General features: G+C 40.4%; 1 protein-coding gene across 11 annotated transcripts in view; it reads right to left on the minus strand.

The window, feature by feature from the left end:
• The window catches only part of MCF2 (MCF.2 cell line derived transforming sequence), a 128,518-nt gene that overhangs the window by 89,077 nt on the left and 22,753 nt on the right, over positions 1 to 16,688 (minus strand). For all 11 annotated transcript variants that reach the window (XM_070066954.1, XM_070066951.1, XM_070066950.1 and 8 more), the window contains exons 2-4: positions 15,686 to 15,754; positions 3,675 to 3,789; positions 2,010 to 2,100 (exon numbers count right to left, since the gene is read on the minus strand). In XM_070066954.1, coding sequence (XP_069923055.1) covers positions 2,010 to 2,100; positions 3,675 to 3,789; positions 15,686 to 15,754 — 275 coding nt within the window. The remainder of the gene's footprint in view (positions 1 to 2,009; positions 2,101 to 3,674; positions 3,790 to 15,685; positions 15,755 to 16,688) is intronic.

Raw genomic sequence — 16,688 nt, forward strand, 5'->3', positions numbered from 1 at the left:
TTTCTAATCTCCTTTATCTTACAAGAAAAAGAAGTTTAAGACAATGTCACTGTCTCCTAGTGAGCTGCTATGGTTTGGATCCGGTTAGAGTGTATCCTACTTTCATGGGCTGGAGGATTGTACTCAGTGTGGCAATGTGCCAGGTGGCAGAACCTTTAAGAGGCAGGGTCTAATGAGAGGTCAGTGGAGGCATCACCCTCAGAAGAGATTAATGGAGTGCTCACCAGATCCAGATTGGTTCCCACAGAAGCAATTTGGTACAAAAAGAGCAAACGTGGACCCCAAATATCTTTAGCTTCTTGTCATGCCATCTGATCTCTCCCTCTCATAGTTGTCCCCAATATGATGCCATCTTCCATGTTATAACACAGCCAAGGAGGTCCTGACCAGAGGCCAAACTGAAAAAGCCTCCGAATCTTAGATTTTTGGCCTCCAAAATTATGAGCTATATAAATCTCTTGTCCATATTAGGTACCCAGTTTTTGGTATTTTGTTAGAGCAATAGAAAATGGACCAGGGCATGAGCCTAGAAAAGCAAAAACAGCATCTTGGGGAAAGATCGTATCTCTCATATTTCTTCCATTAGGGAAAGTATTTTCTCTAAGTCTTAAAAGGCAGGTTACTGGATTGTAGTATAGGAGCTATGTTGTTTTGTAGGTGAAGCACCTCCCTACTCTATCTTAGGGTAAAAAGTTCTAGAAAGGTGCACAACAAAATTTTGAAAAGTGGGGGCCGATCAAAGAAGCATGTACTTTTCTCTGAAGAGAGGAGAGAACTTCCACTTTACTTATGGCCTTGGCTAAATACTAATGGATATTATGGATTTAAAAGGCTTCCATAGCCTTGGCAGCTCATGGCAAGAGACTCGGATGATCAGTGATGTTATACACAAGAGTGTTAATTGTTAAATTAACAACAGGAGTCACTCTGCACTTGCTACACATGTAGGACCTCTGTCCTTAATGAATTATACTATGAAAATTAACTGTAAAACTTGTTTTCAAACAGTACTTTATACTTTGTGTGTCTGTGTGGATGTAAACTGTTGAAATTTTATTTAGTATAGAGTTGGTCTTCTGTACATAAAGATAATTAAAAATGAATCTTAATGGAGAATGGGACTGGGAATAGGAGAGGGAGGAGATATGGTGGGAGTAGGGGTGGGAGGGCAGGTATGGTGGGAAGAATAACTATATTCCTAAAATTATATTTATTAAATTTACACTCAATAAATAAAAGATACCTTTCAAAAAAAAAAGTGGGGGACGGCACTGTAGCATAGCAGGTTAAACTGCCACATCTGACACTGGCATCCCATTGAGCAGTGATTTGAGTCCCAGCTGCTCCACTTCAGATCCAGCTCCCTGCTAATGCACCTGGGAAGGCAGCAGAGGATGGCCCATGTGCATAGATCCCTGCCACCTACATGGGAGAGCCAGATGAATTTCTAGACTCCAGACATCTGGCTTCAACCTGCCTAAACCCAGCCATTGTGGCCATTTGGGGAGCGAACCAACCAATGGAAAATCAAACTCTCTCTCTTTCTCTCTCTCTCTCTCTCTCTCTCTCTCTCTGAATCACTCCCTTTATCTCTACAGCTCTGCCTTTCAATAAATAAATAAATCTTTTTTAAAAAACTTGAAAAGTGTTTAATCCTGTATGGTTTTGTTTCTATTATTTCCAAATTTCTTCTATATACTTGAGCATACAACACAGTTATTCCCACTTAGAAAAATCCCATGAAAACTTCCCTTGCTCTGAAAAGCATATAGTGCCATTAGTTTTCTCCCACTCATAACTTGAACAAATAACTACTCATTCTTTCCAATTAGGTTTCATTTTGGGTGGAGTTATTTTCACCTCAGTCTCCTCTACAATGTTTCTTCATGCTTTCCCTGCTCACCATCCAATCTATTTTTGTTGTCTTCATCATTATAAAAATAATTGATATCACAAAAACAGAAGGTAAAATATAAAATAAAAATAAGAAGTTATGTATAGGTACTCACAGCAATTTTTTGAAGAGAAATTTTGAGAGAAAACCATGTATCCAATCTTCGATCTAGAATAACGGTAAACCGGGAGTCAGACCCATTTTGTCTATAAGAAGAAATAATAAATCAAATTTTTCTTGATAATAAACCAAATTTACTATAAATGTAATTACTCTGATTAGTTCATTTACATTAGAAGTTTGAACTAAAGACTGATTTGGATTTAAAAAGCTCGCAAAGTGTTATCTTAGAGAACAATTTGATTCTATATTCCCCTGCTCACTATTTAAAAATTTTTTCAGCACTAATGTCACTCTTTTAAATAGGAAAGTATAATTATAATAAAGATAAGTCATGAAAATAGATTTGGGATACTGCAATGTTGAGTGTGGAAAACCCAGAAGACAGCTGTCCTACACAACATCAGATTTAACTTTCATAGTAACATACGATGAGCCAACCATCCATTCATCCATTCAGAAAAACTATTATATATATTGATCTCTCTCTTTTATGATGTTTGAGGGAAGGTAATTTAATGGATAACATAACTTTTATTTGCCCCCCAAAAAAGACTACTTTCAAGCTTCAACAGGTATAGTGTGAATTTAATCTTCTAGGATTTGATTTTTGTTCGATTTTAGCATCATAGGTTTGTAATATCAGAATGTTCTGGAAAATGCTTCATTTAAAAAGTTTGTCTTCCAGATAGCACTGTGGCATAGTGTGTTAAGTGCCATCTGCAGTGCTGGCATCCCATATGGGTGCTGGTTCGAGTCCCAGTTGCTCTACTTCTGATTCAGCTCCCTGCTAATGTGTCTGCAAAAGCAGCAGAAGATGACCCAAGTACTTGGGCCCCTGTACCTATGTGGAAGACCCAAATGAAGCACCTGGTTCTTGGCTTTGGCCTGGTCCAGCCTAGGTCATTGTAATTCTGACTTTCAAATAAATAAATAAAAATATTTTAATACCTGGATAGGCAGTGGAAGATGGCTCAAGTGCTTGGGTCCCTGCACCCTCATGGGAGACCAGGAAGAAGCTCCTGTCTCCTGACTCCTAGCTCCTGGCTTCGGATCGGCGCAGCTCTGGCTGTGGCAGCCATTAAAGGAGTGAACCAACAGAAGGAAGACCTTTCTCTCTGTCTCTCTCTCACTATCTATAACTCTACCTGTCAAAAAAATATTTTAATAAAAAATTTGTATTGAAAGTAAATGAAATCTCTTAGGAATTTTTGAAATTTTGTATTAAAGTTTTAAAGTTCTTTAATTCCAAATGATTTCTAATATCAAGACATTCCTCCTAGTATTGCCTAATATCACTATTGAGTCTATTTATGATTCAGTCTTCTTTTGTTATCCTAGGAAGGAATAAAAATCGGCTGCCCAAACTCTTGGCTGGGAGATTTCTTTTTAAACAAATTAAAGTCATTATGTTCTTAATGGGGACACACAGTGCTAAATTCCCAATTTTGTTTCCATAGATCCTCAGCATATATTTTACAGCAATTTAGGTAGCTTTAGCTTATCCTTCTATGTTATGTTTTCTTATCTATTCTGAAGCTAAATCTTTCAATTACTCACAATAATAATAATAGCTATACTAATGAGCATTTTTCTTTTTTGATAATAAATGAGTATTTGATATAAAACAAATTGAAAAAAATGTAATGAAATGTTATACCTTGCAATGGTTATCAGGTAAGTGAGTACTTTTGCTATTACATGTTCTGGTATACACCTGAAATTACAGTTTTCTGGAAATGTAATGATCCAAGCATTATCCTTCCCCCGGCCACCTAAAATAATAGAAAAAAAAAATAAACCAAATTAGCAATCTATGTGACGATAACACAAGAAAGAAGATTTTAAATTTAGGGGAACTAGTTAGAAAACCATTTCAGATCAATAAAACTTTTACAAGGAAGATTATCTCCACATAAACTGAAATGGCACCAAGCTTAAGTATAAAAGGCAACAGAGGGGCCGACGCTATGGTATAGCAGGTCAAGCTGCTGCCTTCAGTGCCGGCATTGGTTTGAGACCCAGCTGCTCCACTGCCGATCCAGCTCTCTGCTATGGCCTGGGAAAGCAGTAGAAGATGGCCCAAGTCCTTGGGTCCTTGTACCCACATGGGAAGACCCAGAGGAACCTCCTGTTGTAGCCATCTGGGGAGTGAAGCAGTGGATGGAAGACCTCTCTCTCTCTCTCTCTGCCTCTCCTTCTCTCTCTGTGAAGCTCTGACTTTCAAATAAATAGAATAAATCTTAAAAAAAAAAGCAACAGAGCAGTTCCTAAATAGTTTTTTTTTTAATTTTTTAAATTTTTTAATTTATTTTTTGACAGGCAGAGTGGACAGTGAAGAGAGAGACAGAGAGAAAGGTCTTCCTTTGCCATTGGTTCACCCTCCAATGGCTGCCACGGCTGGCGCGCTGCGGCCGGCGCACCGCGCTGATCCGATGGCAGGAGCCAGGTACTTATCCTGGTCTCCCATGGGGTGCAGGGCCCAAGTGCTTGGGCCATCCTCCACTGCACTCCCTGGCCACAGCAGAGAGCTGGCCTGGAAGAGGGGCAACCGGGAAAGAATCCGGCGCCCTGACCGGGACTAGAACTCCGGTGTGCCGGTGCCGCAAGGCGGAGGATTAGCCTAGTGAGCTGCGGCGCCGGCCCTAAATAATTTTTAAAAAATAGCTCAAAGCGCGGCAAGTATTGTGACACAACAGGTTAAGCCACTGCTTGGGATACGCCCATCCCACATCACAGTGCCTGAGATCAAGTCCTATCTCAGCTTCTGATTTAGCTTCCTGCTAACGTACACCCTAGGAGGCAGCAGATGATGACTCAAGTGCTTGGGCTCTAACATGGGAGACCTAGATGGAATTGCCGGCTCCTGGCTTTGGCCTAGCCTAGCCCTGACACACACTCTCTCTCTCTCTCTATCATTCTGCCTTTCAAAGAGATAAAAATAAACTTCTTAAATTCTTTAAATGATAAAATAAAAAGAGGGTAAAATGAACTAATAAAGTCAGAAGAAACTTTCATGGAATGCATATAATATAAGTGATTCAAAAATACCTGATCATCAAGTTGAACAATCAAGGGGATTAGAAAATAACCATTTGTATATAAATGTTTTAAGGCTAAATTTCAAATGAGCGACTGATGACAAAGTAGAAAATTTTATATAACTGAACACTCAGAATCATGGTGAGCATGAAAGGATACATAGTACAGATTATACAAAATAAGTGATGATCAAATGCATTTGTGGAAGAAACAACAAAAACAGTATAGGAATTTTATTAATGCAATGAAAGACCACAAATTCTCTGTGGAATAAAATTCAAAGTGCAGCCCAAGTGGACGCCTGAGGTCTGGGTCAAGACATGAACTTGATCAGTTGTGTGCAGCATTACCTTGACTACATAGGAAGTCTCAGCTCTGGGGAAGCATGGGTTCCAGGACTCCATAGTTGAGGCTGCCCTGAGCATATTTCACAGGAACTGGGAACAGGGATACTTGTCATCAGAGTTCATGGCAGGGAATAATTGAATGAACCTTGGCCATTCATTCTGGGACCAACTCCCATCTCACTACCTATCTGTGCATCCTGCCCTGCAGTCCTCTATGCAGCCTGGAGGATGAGGAAAATTGAGAATGAAGACTATCTAAGTGCAGAGACGAGATGTGTTTAATATCCCAATCTGCAGCCAGCCCAATGCCTGCACATGGAATGGGTACTCAGTAAATATTAAGTGCTAAATAGAATTTGAAAAATTATTTCAAGAGGAAAGATGCAGGGTGGCCTTTAAATTTAGCTCACTAACAGAATGTTTTGAGAGTTTTAGTCATAATTATTATTTGACTAAATTTAAGTAAATAAAGATATGTAATTTTTTAAGTAAATAAGCAATAAAACGTGACAATAGCAAAGGAGAAAAATGTAATAAAAAAAACTCAATCCAAAAGAAAGCAGAAATGAAAAGAGAAAATGTTAAAGAACAGAGGCAGACATTTATCCTCGCAGTCAAGACACATCTTATATCAGTATACCTGGGTTCAATTCTGGGCTCCAGCTCCTGACTCCATCTTCCCACCACTGCAAACTCCAAGAGCAGCTCACATAATTGGGTCTTTGGATTGTCTGCACCTTCTCCCCACTTCAGCCCACCCCAGCCCAGATATTCTGGGTAATTTGGGAGTGAATCAACAAATGGGAGCTCTCTCTCTCTCTCTCTTTCCATATATATATAGAAATACAATATATACTTTAAATATAAATTTAAATATTTTAAAAGATAAATAATAAATAGGACAAATAGAATGATAGTAAATTTAAACCCAACTATATGAATAATTACATTAATTATAAGTGACTAGACACTGCGATTCAAGTCAAAGTTCATCAAATTATTTTAAAAAAAGAGACCCAACTACATCTTGCCTCCAAGAAACACTCTAAGTATAAAGGTATCAATATATCAAAAGCAAAGATAATGAAAAACATGTATCATGCTAATATTAAAAGGAATTAGCCTAATATTGGACAAAGTAAATCTCAGAGGAAAGAAGATTAAAAAGAGGGGCCAGCATTGTGGCACAGTAGGTAAAGCTGCTGCCTGGGATACCAGCAGCCCATATGGGCACTGATTCTTGTCCTGGCTGCTCCATTTCTGATCCAGCTCCCTGTCAATGGCTTGGGAAGATGACCGAAGTCCTTCGGCAGCTTGTATACACATGGGAGACTGGGATGATGCTCCTGGCTCCTGGCTCCTGGCTCCTGGCTCCTAGCTCCTGGCTCCTGGCTTCAGCCTGGTCCAGCTCTGGCTATTGCAGCCATCTGGAGAGTGAACTAGTGCATGGAAGATCTGTGTGTGTGTGTGTGTGTGTGTGTCCCTGTCTCTGTAACTCTCTCAAAATAAACGAATGCTTCTTTGGTAAAAATGAAAAAATGAGTATTGAGAAGATGATGATAAAGTAGTCAACTCCTAAAGGGGACATAATCATAAATGCTTATGCACATAATAAGTGTTCAAAATACACAAAGCAAAAAACAATATAATTAAAAGGATAAATAGTAAAGTCTAGTTTTTATCAGATATTTCACCACCTGTCTCTCAATAATTGATCAAATAAGTAGACAAGGATATTGTATATCTGAACAAAACTCTCAAACAGCATGACCCAATTGACAGCTACACAACACTCCATCCAACAAAAGCAGAATACATATTCTTTTCTAATGTATATAAAGAAACATAAATTTAACTACCTTAATCTTTATCAAAGACACTTGAGAGAGAATTCTCATTCATAAATTACCTTTCAAAGCAAACCAGACCAAAGTATTAAATTAAGTGATGATGAATCTTTACTGTGTGATATTCTAGAATGAAAGAGCAGGGTGAAGATAACCTTGAGAATGAAGGCTTCCACCCACAAGTTTTCAAGGAACCCAATAGAGGAAGTATATGACTCTGAGACAAGAGATTAATCAAACACAGGGCCTCTATTAGTACGTCATAGTGTAGAACTAGTTATATAAATAATATAAATTTAATGCATCTCTTGCATGTGATATAACTATTCAGTTGCCAAGAAAAGTGGTGAGCACTCTTGTTAAGATGGGAACCATCTAGCATTTAGGCGAACTGCACATATCAAAGGGAATGATACATGGCTCCTATAAGTGCAAATTATCCCTGACTAATCTATAAACTGCTATTACCACTGAGCACTTACAAGTACTGTACAAGGTAGTAAATTTGTGACTAAAGAACCAAAGAGCTGTTTATATTCTAAATTGGGAGGTTTTAATTGTATTTTCCCTTTGGACACCCTTTCTTAAAAAGAAAATAGGCAGAAGCACTTTTAAAACAATTGCAGGGGCCAGCACTGTGGTGCAGTAGGTTAATCCTCAGCCTGGGGCGCTGGCATCCCATATGGAATCTGTTCAAGTCCCAGCTGCTCCACTTCTGATCCAGCTCTCTGTTGTGGTCTGGGAAAGCAGTAGAAGATGGCCCAAGTCCTTGTGCCCCTGCACCCACATGGAGACCGGAAGAGGCTCCTGGCTCCTGGCTTCGGATCAGTGCAGTTCCGGCCATTGTGACCATCTGGGGAGTGAACCCGCAGACAGAAGACCTTTCTCCTTGTCTTTCCCTCTCACTGTCTGCAACTCTCTCTCTCAAATAAAGAAATAAAATCTTTTTAAAAATATAATAATTGCAAAGCAGACAAGAAGGATAAGCACAGGTCAGAGAAGAAGCCCTGAAGATTATTCTATTTGTAACACAGCTTGGGAACTACTGGTGATTTTAAGTAAAATCTCCAAATCTTAAAAGTGAACCTAACATACCCATCAAATTTACTAGGACAATCCTGTAGTGCCCCTTTATCCACAGGGGATACAGTTCAAAACTTGTAGTGGATACCTGAAACTGTGGATAGGGCCAAACCTGTATGTAACATACTCTGTTTTCCTACAGGCCCTGCAGTATTGCCACGTAATACCACAGTTAATCTGTTCTTCCCTGTTAGATGCCGTTTGCCTCCTTTGCAACACTACTCTTAAACTTGTGGGACATTACTGAATAAAATAAGAGTTACTTGAACACCAGCACTGTGATAATATGAGAGCCAACTGATAACAAAGAAACTGACCAAGTGACTAACAGGTTGTTAGCACATTCAGTGTGGAGACACTGGGATGGACAAAGAGAAGATTCACAACCCAGGCTAGATGGAATAGGAGAACCTGAGGTTTGATGAAGCCACTGAGAACAGTGTGTAATTTAAAACTCAGGAATTGTTTACTTTTGAAATTCTTCTATTAATATTTTTATATCTCAGTAGACTGTGGGAAATTCACACCATGGAAAGCAAAACTGTAGATTGGGTATGGGACTGCTAGATGCCACACATTTACTCACTTATAAAATATAACATAAGCCTACATTAACTAAATTACCAATAATTCAAATTACAGCTAAATATAATCATAAATACAGAGACCAGATTTCAGTGTCCAATTAGGATTAGGTATAAAATAAATGTTTCTTTATTAAATTGAGCATGGCCTTCTCTTCTTCCCTGGCTTCTGCCAGGAGGGGGCTTGCTGTAGCCCTGCGTCTCCAGGGCGCATGGCCTTCGGACCACCTGTCCTAGGCTACCTGGCCTAGATGCTCCTCCATGTGGCTGGTTCCTGGGGCTTGGTATGAACCCAGATTTACCTCTCTCTCTTAGATAAAGCTCTCTCTCCTATGATTTCCCTCACTGAATAAAAGCCTAAAATGTACCATGCTGTCTCATTTATTGATGCTGGTATTTAGAATTCTTCTCTAAATATTAGGCAAGAACCCTCTTGGGCTTATTAATATTGAGGATTTATTAATAAGCATATGGTGATATCATATGACACCCCAAATTCCAGTAACATATGTGGCATCCCAGATGGCACTTCTGGGGAACTTTAGGGGCCACATTTTGATATATATTTTAGGGGGTCATTTTCTGATATCATATGGGGACCACAGAGGGACTTACAATTTTTAAGAAAGGATTGGCTTTTAAGAAATTTTAAAACTAGGCAGCATGGTGAGAGCAGACTTCCTGTGGCTTCTGACCCTATCTCTCTGCCTGCACCCTTTCCCTCCTCCATCTGGGTTGGTGCTTTCCCTGCGCACCCAGCCATGGGAACACAGGACTCCAAAGTGCCCGCCCTGCTGGGTTGCACTCATGGACTGTGCTGGGAAGGGCGTATCTTTTTCTTCTGCCCTGGTGCTGGCTGCAAGGCAGGGATAGGATGGCCAGACTTGCGGTATGAAGTGGCTCCAGATCTAGGCACCACGGCACCCTGGATCTGGCCTCCCAGTTTCAGGTCCACTGGAGGGTGACCCACAGGGAGCTGCACTCCCACCCATGTCTCCAGCTAGCCCACTCCCTACTGGAATGTAAAGGCGGCAGCCATAACATGCTCTAAGCAAGCTGAGATGGGTGCAGGGAGAAGAGTATAGTGTGGTAATCAACCACGTGGACTGAGGCTAGAGCCACCCTGCCCTGGGGGAGAAGAGCAGCTTGCTCACGCAAGACAAGCAAGGTTTTTTTCTTCTTTCTCTTTTGTTTTGCTGGTAGCTTTCAAAAAGGAAGGCATGGGTTGGGTTTTTTTCGTGGTTTCTGGCTTTAAGGACTTTGGTGTTGTTGCTACTGCAATGTAATAAGAAGATAAAACAGATTTACATGGAGGAAAATCTCCTAAAGATTCTAGATTGGTTGCAGTGTGTTTCAAAGACAATTTACGTGCTTTTCTAAGGTTAAGTTGTTAACTAGTATCAGCAGCTTAAAAAAGTTCTAAAACATTTCTCCTTGTCCCTGGGCCTTATCATACAAGCTTTCAATGCTAATTTCAAGTTGGAGAACTGGTCTGGTTGCTTAGAAACCTGCTAGCGTCAGGGAGGAGGAGCTTTAAACATGGAGGACACTCAACTTCTGTCGTGGAGGGTGGAACTTCCGCCCTCACAGAAAGATGGGCAACAGACTCTGTCCCAAGATGGTAGCCCCCATGGCCCACCACATGCTACATGCCTGATTAATAGAGAAATGTATATTGTCATGTTTTTATTATTTTAATTGGTTTATTTTCACCTCTGTGTGAGATTTTAACAGTCTGGAATGGTGTTTCTCAGACGGGGTGGTTTATTTTCACATCTGTGTGGGATTTTAAGTTTGGAATGGTGTTTTTCAGACTGGGGTGGTTTATTTTCGCTTTTGAAACGGGATTCTAACAGTCTGGAATGGTGTCTCTCAGACTGGGTGGTTTATATTTCCTTGGTATGATATATATGCATTAAGCTCTATAATAGGCATAGTAATGAAAGGAGCCAAGAGCCACCATAAAAAAATGGGGCTCCTGAGACAAACCGGTTCACAGAGAAAGCAGTCAGCTACTAACCAGAGATACACAGAACACCTGCCTTGTAGATAAGCCCCTTCCCTACGCTTGCTCAAGGTTAACAAAGAAAGCTGCAAGGCACGTAGCAACCTATTCCTCTCTCCTAGAAACCCCCTCCCCTAATGTATCCCTTTGACCTAGTACTTTTCCACCGACATTACCACTTTTAGACTGCCATACAAGGCCCGCTACTGAAAATTATCCAATGAACTTACGCCAGCCTATAATATGTTAATTTTGTGGTTTTGCCCTTTAAAAGCTGTGTGAGATAGCTGCTCGGGGCTCCTCTCGCTTGCTTGCTGCTTGCAGCAGCAGGGGGCCCATTTGTACAAATGAAATAAAATTACCTCCTGCTCTATTGCATCGTCTGGTCCGGAGTCTGTGTTTCTGGGGTCGTCACAAGAGGACACCGCTTTTGGGGTCCTACAGTAACACTGAGATGTCAGATTACTGGTTAAGGTAGATGATCAGAGATATAACTGGACCAAAGCTTAGCCCTATTTACCTCCTATCTCCCCAGGTTACAAGGTGATTTAACTATGGGTAGTTCTACATCTGCTCCTTTGGAGATTCCCTGAAAAATCTACACTTAATAATTGGGAGACCCTTCGACTAGATGGGATAAAGGAATTATAGTTAATACAATGTATCCAAGCGAAATGCTTAAAAATAATTAAGCTCATGAAGAGCTGTGTCTGTTTTTATTTTCTTTGTCCTACAGAGAGACTGTAAATCTGTATAGCTCTACATGCATTCTTACCGACTTACTTCTAAGGGTACAGTTTAAAATTTGCTATGGGATCGCAAATCCCCTTGGGCTAGATGGTAATGGTAACATCTTAAGTTTTAAAGTGATCATATAGGTGGGATTAAGTGTTAAAGTAATCATGTTTATAGGATCAAGTGTTAACTACTAATAATAATAAAGTTAAAGAGAAGTAAATGCTCCAACATGGGAAGGAGTCTGTACAGCAGACTCATAGAGTGGCAATCACTTTAAGTAGCACTCAAAATCAGCCCTAAAGGCGTTCTGGTCTGGCTGGAAAGCCCACGAGAGCATTTCAGGCGTGGAAAGCCAAGACACTTGTGCAAAAATGTCCCTACGTGGAGAACCTCCCTGGGTGAGACCCCAGTGGGAAAGAGTGGCCATCAAACAATGATGTACTTTTCTCCAGAGGGAGGCGAGAACTTCCACTTTGTGTATGGCCCTGTCTGAATACTGATGGAGTTGCGGAACTCAGAAGGCTTCCATAGCCTAGGCAGCTCATGTCAAAGGCCTCAGGTGATCACTGACGAAACACATAAGAGTGTCAATTGTTAAATTAACAACAGGAGTCACTGTGTACTAACTTCCCATGTAGGACCTCTATTCTCAAAAGAGCTACAGTATTAACGTTAATGGTAAAACTTGATCCCAAAGATTTGCTTTGTTCTATTGTGTGATATTATGCATCATAAGTTCTGGTTATGTCTAAGTGTCAAGCTCCATTGCCTGTATTCCTAGGTATTTCTTTAAAGTTTATTAAGTGCATCAAATGTAAAACCTTGGATACATGTCTCTCTGTAAAATTCCTATCTCGTATGTTTTAACATAGAGTCAGTTATTTAAAGACAGCCAAGGAGATTTCTGAGAATGGCAAAATTCTGTGGACTTTGGATTCCAAGGTTTGGATTCGAAGCTTTTGTGTATAGCTTTAGAGACGCCCTGATACAGACCCCATACTGAAAAGGGTAGCTGCAAAAGTTGTTCCAGAGAACTAAGGAGCTTCTAACTAAAAGCTCCAGTATTGGGAGTTGCCGATGACAGGATTCTATGGAATTTGAATTCCAAAATTTGGATTCCAAGCTTTTTTATATAGCTTTAAAGAGGCTCTGATGCAGACTTTGTACTGAAAAAGGTAGCTACAAAAGTTGTTATGGATTCCAGGATCTGGATTCTAAGCCTTGTGTTTGCTTAAAAGCCTCTGAAACAGACACTGTGCTGGACAGGGGAGCTGCAAAGGTGTTCCAAGGAATCAAGGAGTTTTAACAAATCTCTAACATTAGAAATTCCTGAGCAAGCCATTCATAAGATCCTCTTCAGATCAGTTTCAGTGTAATTGAAAGGGACCTTACCAGGTCCTACTGAACACGACTACCTCCGTGAAATTAGGACTAAACTTCTACCTCTTAAGTCTTCACAGGTGAATGGGAAAGACATGCCTGACTGCTCCTATAAGCCAATCAGAAACCTTCAGTACTTCAAAGCAAAAAGGATAAGTAAAACTTTTGCCTTTGTCTCCTTAAGGCAAACATGCTGTACCTACCTTTCTTGATTATCTCTGGGAACTGTTATTGAGGATAAAGCTACCTAATGATTTCTTCTGTTGTTATTCTATGTACTCAAGCTAAATGGGTTTATAATCTACATAAGGGTAGCCTATCACTACCCACTACCTGGAAATCTATAAGATACCTTGTTTTCATCTAAAGGGGCACCCCACCTACAATTGGTTTTGCTCCAGTTTTGCCTTTGCTAACTAACAACTTATATGTTTCAGAACTCGAACTGACCATGCAGGGGACACAGACGTTGGCAATGACCAAGACTGCTCCAGCTCACAAAACAAATTTGTTAGATAGAATAGACAGAGACTTCCAGACCCTGGATAGGCAGGGCCTGCACTACACCCCTCATAAGCAGCAAGCAGTTACAGAAGAGATTATTCGACGCCCATCAACTTTCCTTAGGATTAAGGGGATGGAGTCTCTGAGGGGGGAATGAATTAGGCAGGCATACAGGTTAAAATCGATTAGGTTTGTGAGCTGGAAAACCACGCCTTCGCCATGCCCCCGTGTGACCTCACGCCCCTACCTGATACCTTCACCATGCCCCTGTGTGACCTCATGCCCCTACCTGGCCACACCTGAGTGCCCACCGGCCAATCAGGTTAATTAACCACTCCCCTTTGAAAGTGGTTAAAAGCCCTTCTGTTCTTCCCTGGCCTCTTGCCAGGAGGGGGCTTGCTGTAGTCCTGTGCCTCCAGGGTACGTGGCCTTTGGGCCACCTGCCCTAGGCTTCCTGGCCTAGATGCTCCTCCATGTGGCTGGTTCCTAGGGCTTGGTATGAACCCAGATTTACCTCTCTCTCTTAGATAAAGCTCTCTCTTTCCTATGATTTCCCTCACTGAATAAAAGCCTAAAATGTAACCAAAAAAAAACAAAAAAAACAACTGAGCATGTAGATGTCATTTTGAGAAAGGCAAATATTTAAAAGAGTAAGATAGATTCCTGCACTCAACATTTAAGAAACAGTCATTTTCATAAAACGATGCATATATTGGTAAAATTTTCTTTATCTGTTTAATCTGATACATGTGAAGTTTAATGATACAGTTTAGATTACTCTCATTTCTGAATGTAATATGCTTGTTTTAAGGCAAAACTTTCCCCAAAATCTGGCCAGAAAAAGAGAGGGATTATTTACCATACTTGTACACTCATAATATGTAATTTAAGAAGCATTGCTGAATAGCAAATATTCCATGTAAAATGGGGTCTTATTTGGCCTTGAAAAAGAAGTTCTGACACATGCGACAACAGGGACAACAGAGATGAACCTTGAGGACATCATACTAAGAGAAATAAGCCAGGCACAGAAGGACACATATGTGATTCCAGCTATATCATCTACCTACAACAGTCAATCTTACAGAGACAGAAATGAAAACTGTGGTCTCCAAAGACTAAGAGGAGGTGGAAATGGAAGGAGCTTCAATTTTTCGAGAAGAAATATACTGGAGACGGATGGTAATGATGGCTACACAAAAATGTGAATGTATTGGAGGGTGGCAGAAAAACATGTGAATATATTTAATGTCACTGAACTGTATTCTTGTTTGACATTTTAATTTATGCATTTTCATTTTATTTGAAAGATAGAGCTATCCTATCTGTTGTTTCACTCCCCTAATGCCTGCAACAAGCCTCCTGTATGGGTGGCAGGGATCCAAGCACTTGAGACTTCATCTCCTGCCTCCCAAAGTACACATAAGCAGGAAGTTGCAAGAGAAGCCTACACAGGGCTTTACCCCATGCTCTCCAATATGAAATGTGAGCGTTCCAAGCAGTGACTTCACTGCTACACCAAACACCCACCCTATGAACTGTACTCTTAAAATGGTTAATATGGTAAATTGTATGTTACCTCTATTTTACCACAATTTTAAAAAATTATATACAAATAAATATTTGAGCAAAGTAAACTGTCTTTAACAGATGTAAATGGAAGATTTTTTTAAAAAGCCTAGTGTATGCTGCTTAATTGGGGTGATTTCCCAGTATTTGTAATACATGTCTGAGTAATCAGAGCTATGGTAAAGGAGAAAATCCCGAAAAAGCTACCTCAGCAGCTACCCTCTCACCCTGCTTGCACATAACTAGCAGATAATCCTAATTCAACTAGCATGAGTTTCTGGAGACTCCTCTGAACATTAAATGTATGAGAGTGGCTGGCTGGATTTAGTCACATATCTAAACATGTATAGAACTTCTAATTGCTGAAAACCTCTATTCTCTAAATGTCCATTTGTTTAGCAAAGACGTGCACAATGTATAAATGTATACTAACATAGTGCTTCTCAAACTAATATATACATATTATATAAGCAGCATATGCATACTTGCATACACTATATATAATATGTATATATAAGATATTTATATAATAAGTAACAAGCTAGCTCTGCTAACCAGTTCAGTTTCCTTACCAGACAAGAAGGCAATATCTTGCATTAAGAAGTGACTGATATCCTTTACACGAAGGAACAGCTCAGTTTCTGCAACAAACGAGAAAGGGAAGAAAACAACATCCATGTTAAAGTACAGTTAGAAATACACACGATCTCTCGTTGTGGTGGAAAGAATTCTGAGGTTCCCACTGAGCTGTGTCCACAGATGACTGCTGATCTTTCCCTCTCTCAGTGACATGGCAAGGAAATCACACTCATGGACATATCCCTGGGTACTTAAGACCAGTGACCTACTCCTCAAAAATCTATGCTGGGACCATAAACTACTCTCACTCACCAGAAATCCAAGGAGCAAAGGTGCTGACTGTAGGACTTCTGGATTTATTTGAAGGGTAGATAGTCATATGGAAACACTGTAGCCAACTATCTTCTACTTCAGATAATGTCTTTCATTCTACAAATCTTTATTACCAGTACAAAGTGTTTCTAAGATCTAATTTTGGGGATCCTTAAAATAACCCTGAGGTACATATGATTATCCCATCTTAGATAAAAGAGTCTTAGGAAAAGACCCTGAGAAAGTACAATATAGTGGTTAAACATGTGGGCTTCTGAGTCAGATAGACCTGAGTGCCAATACCAGCTTTTTGCATTTACTGGCTATACAAATATGGGCAAGTTACTTAACCTGAGTCTCAGTTTCTTCATCCAGAAGCTGGGCGTAGTAATATCTACCTCACAAGGTGTTATGCCAAATAACTGTGAAATATCTAGCATAACAGTAAGTGCTCATAAAACAGTACTATATTGGGGCTGGTGCTGTGGCACAGTGGGTTTAATGCCCTGGCCTGAAGTGCTGGCATCCCATATGGGCGCCGGTTCCAGACCCGGCTGCTCTACTTCCAATCCAGCTCTCTGCTATGGCCTGGGAAAGCAGTAGAAGATGGCCCAAGTCCTTGGGCCCCTGCACCCACATGGGAGACCCAGAGGAGGCTCCTGGCTCCTGGCTTTGGATCGGCGC

This window comes from Oryctolagus cuniculus, chromosome X (assembly GCF_964237555.1).
Source record: "Oryctolagus cuniculus chromosome X, mOryCun1.1, whole genome shotgun sequence".
In the NCBI taxonomy this organism is placed as follows: domain Eukaryota; kingdom Metazoa; phylum Chordata; class Mammalia; order Lagomorpha; family Leporidae; genus Oryctolagus; species Oryctolagus cuniculus.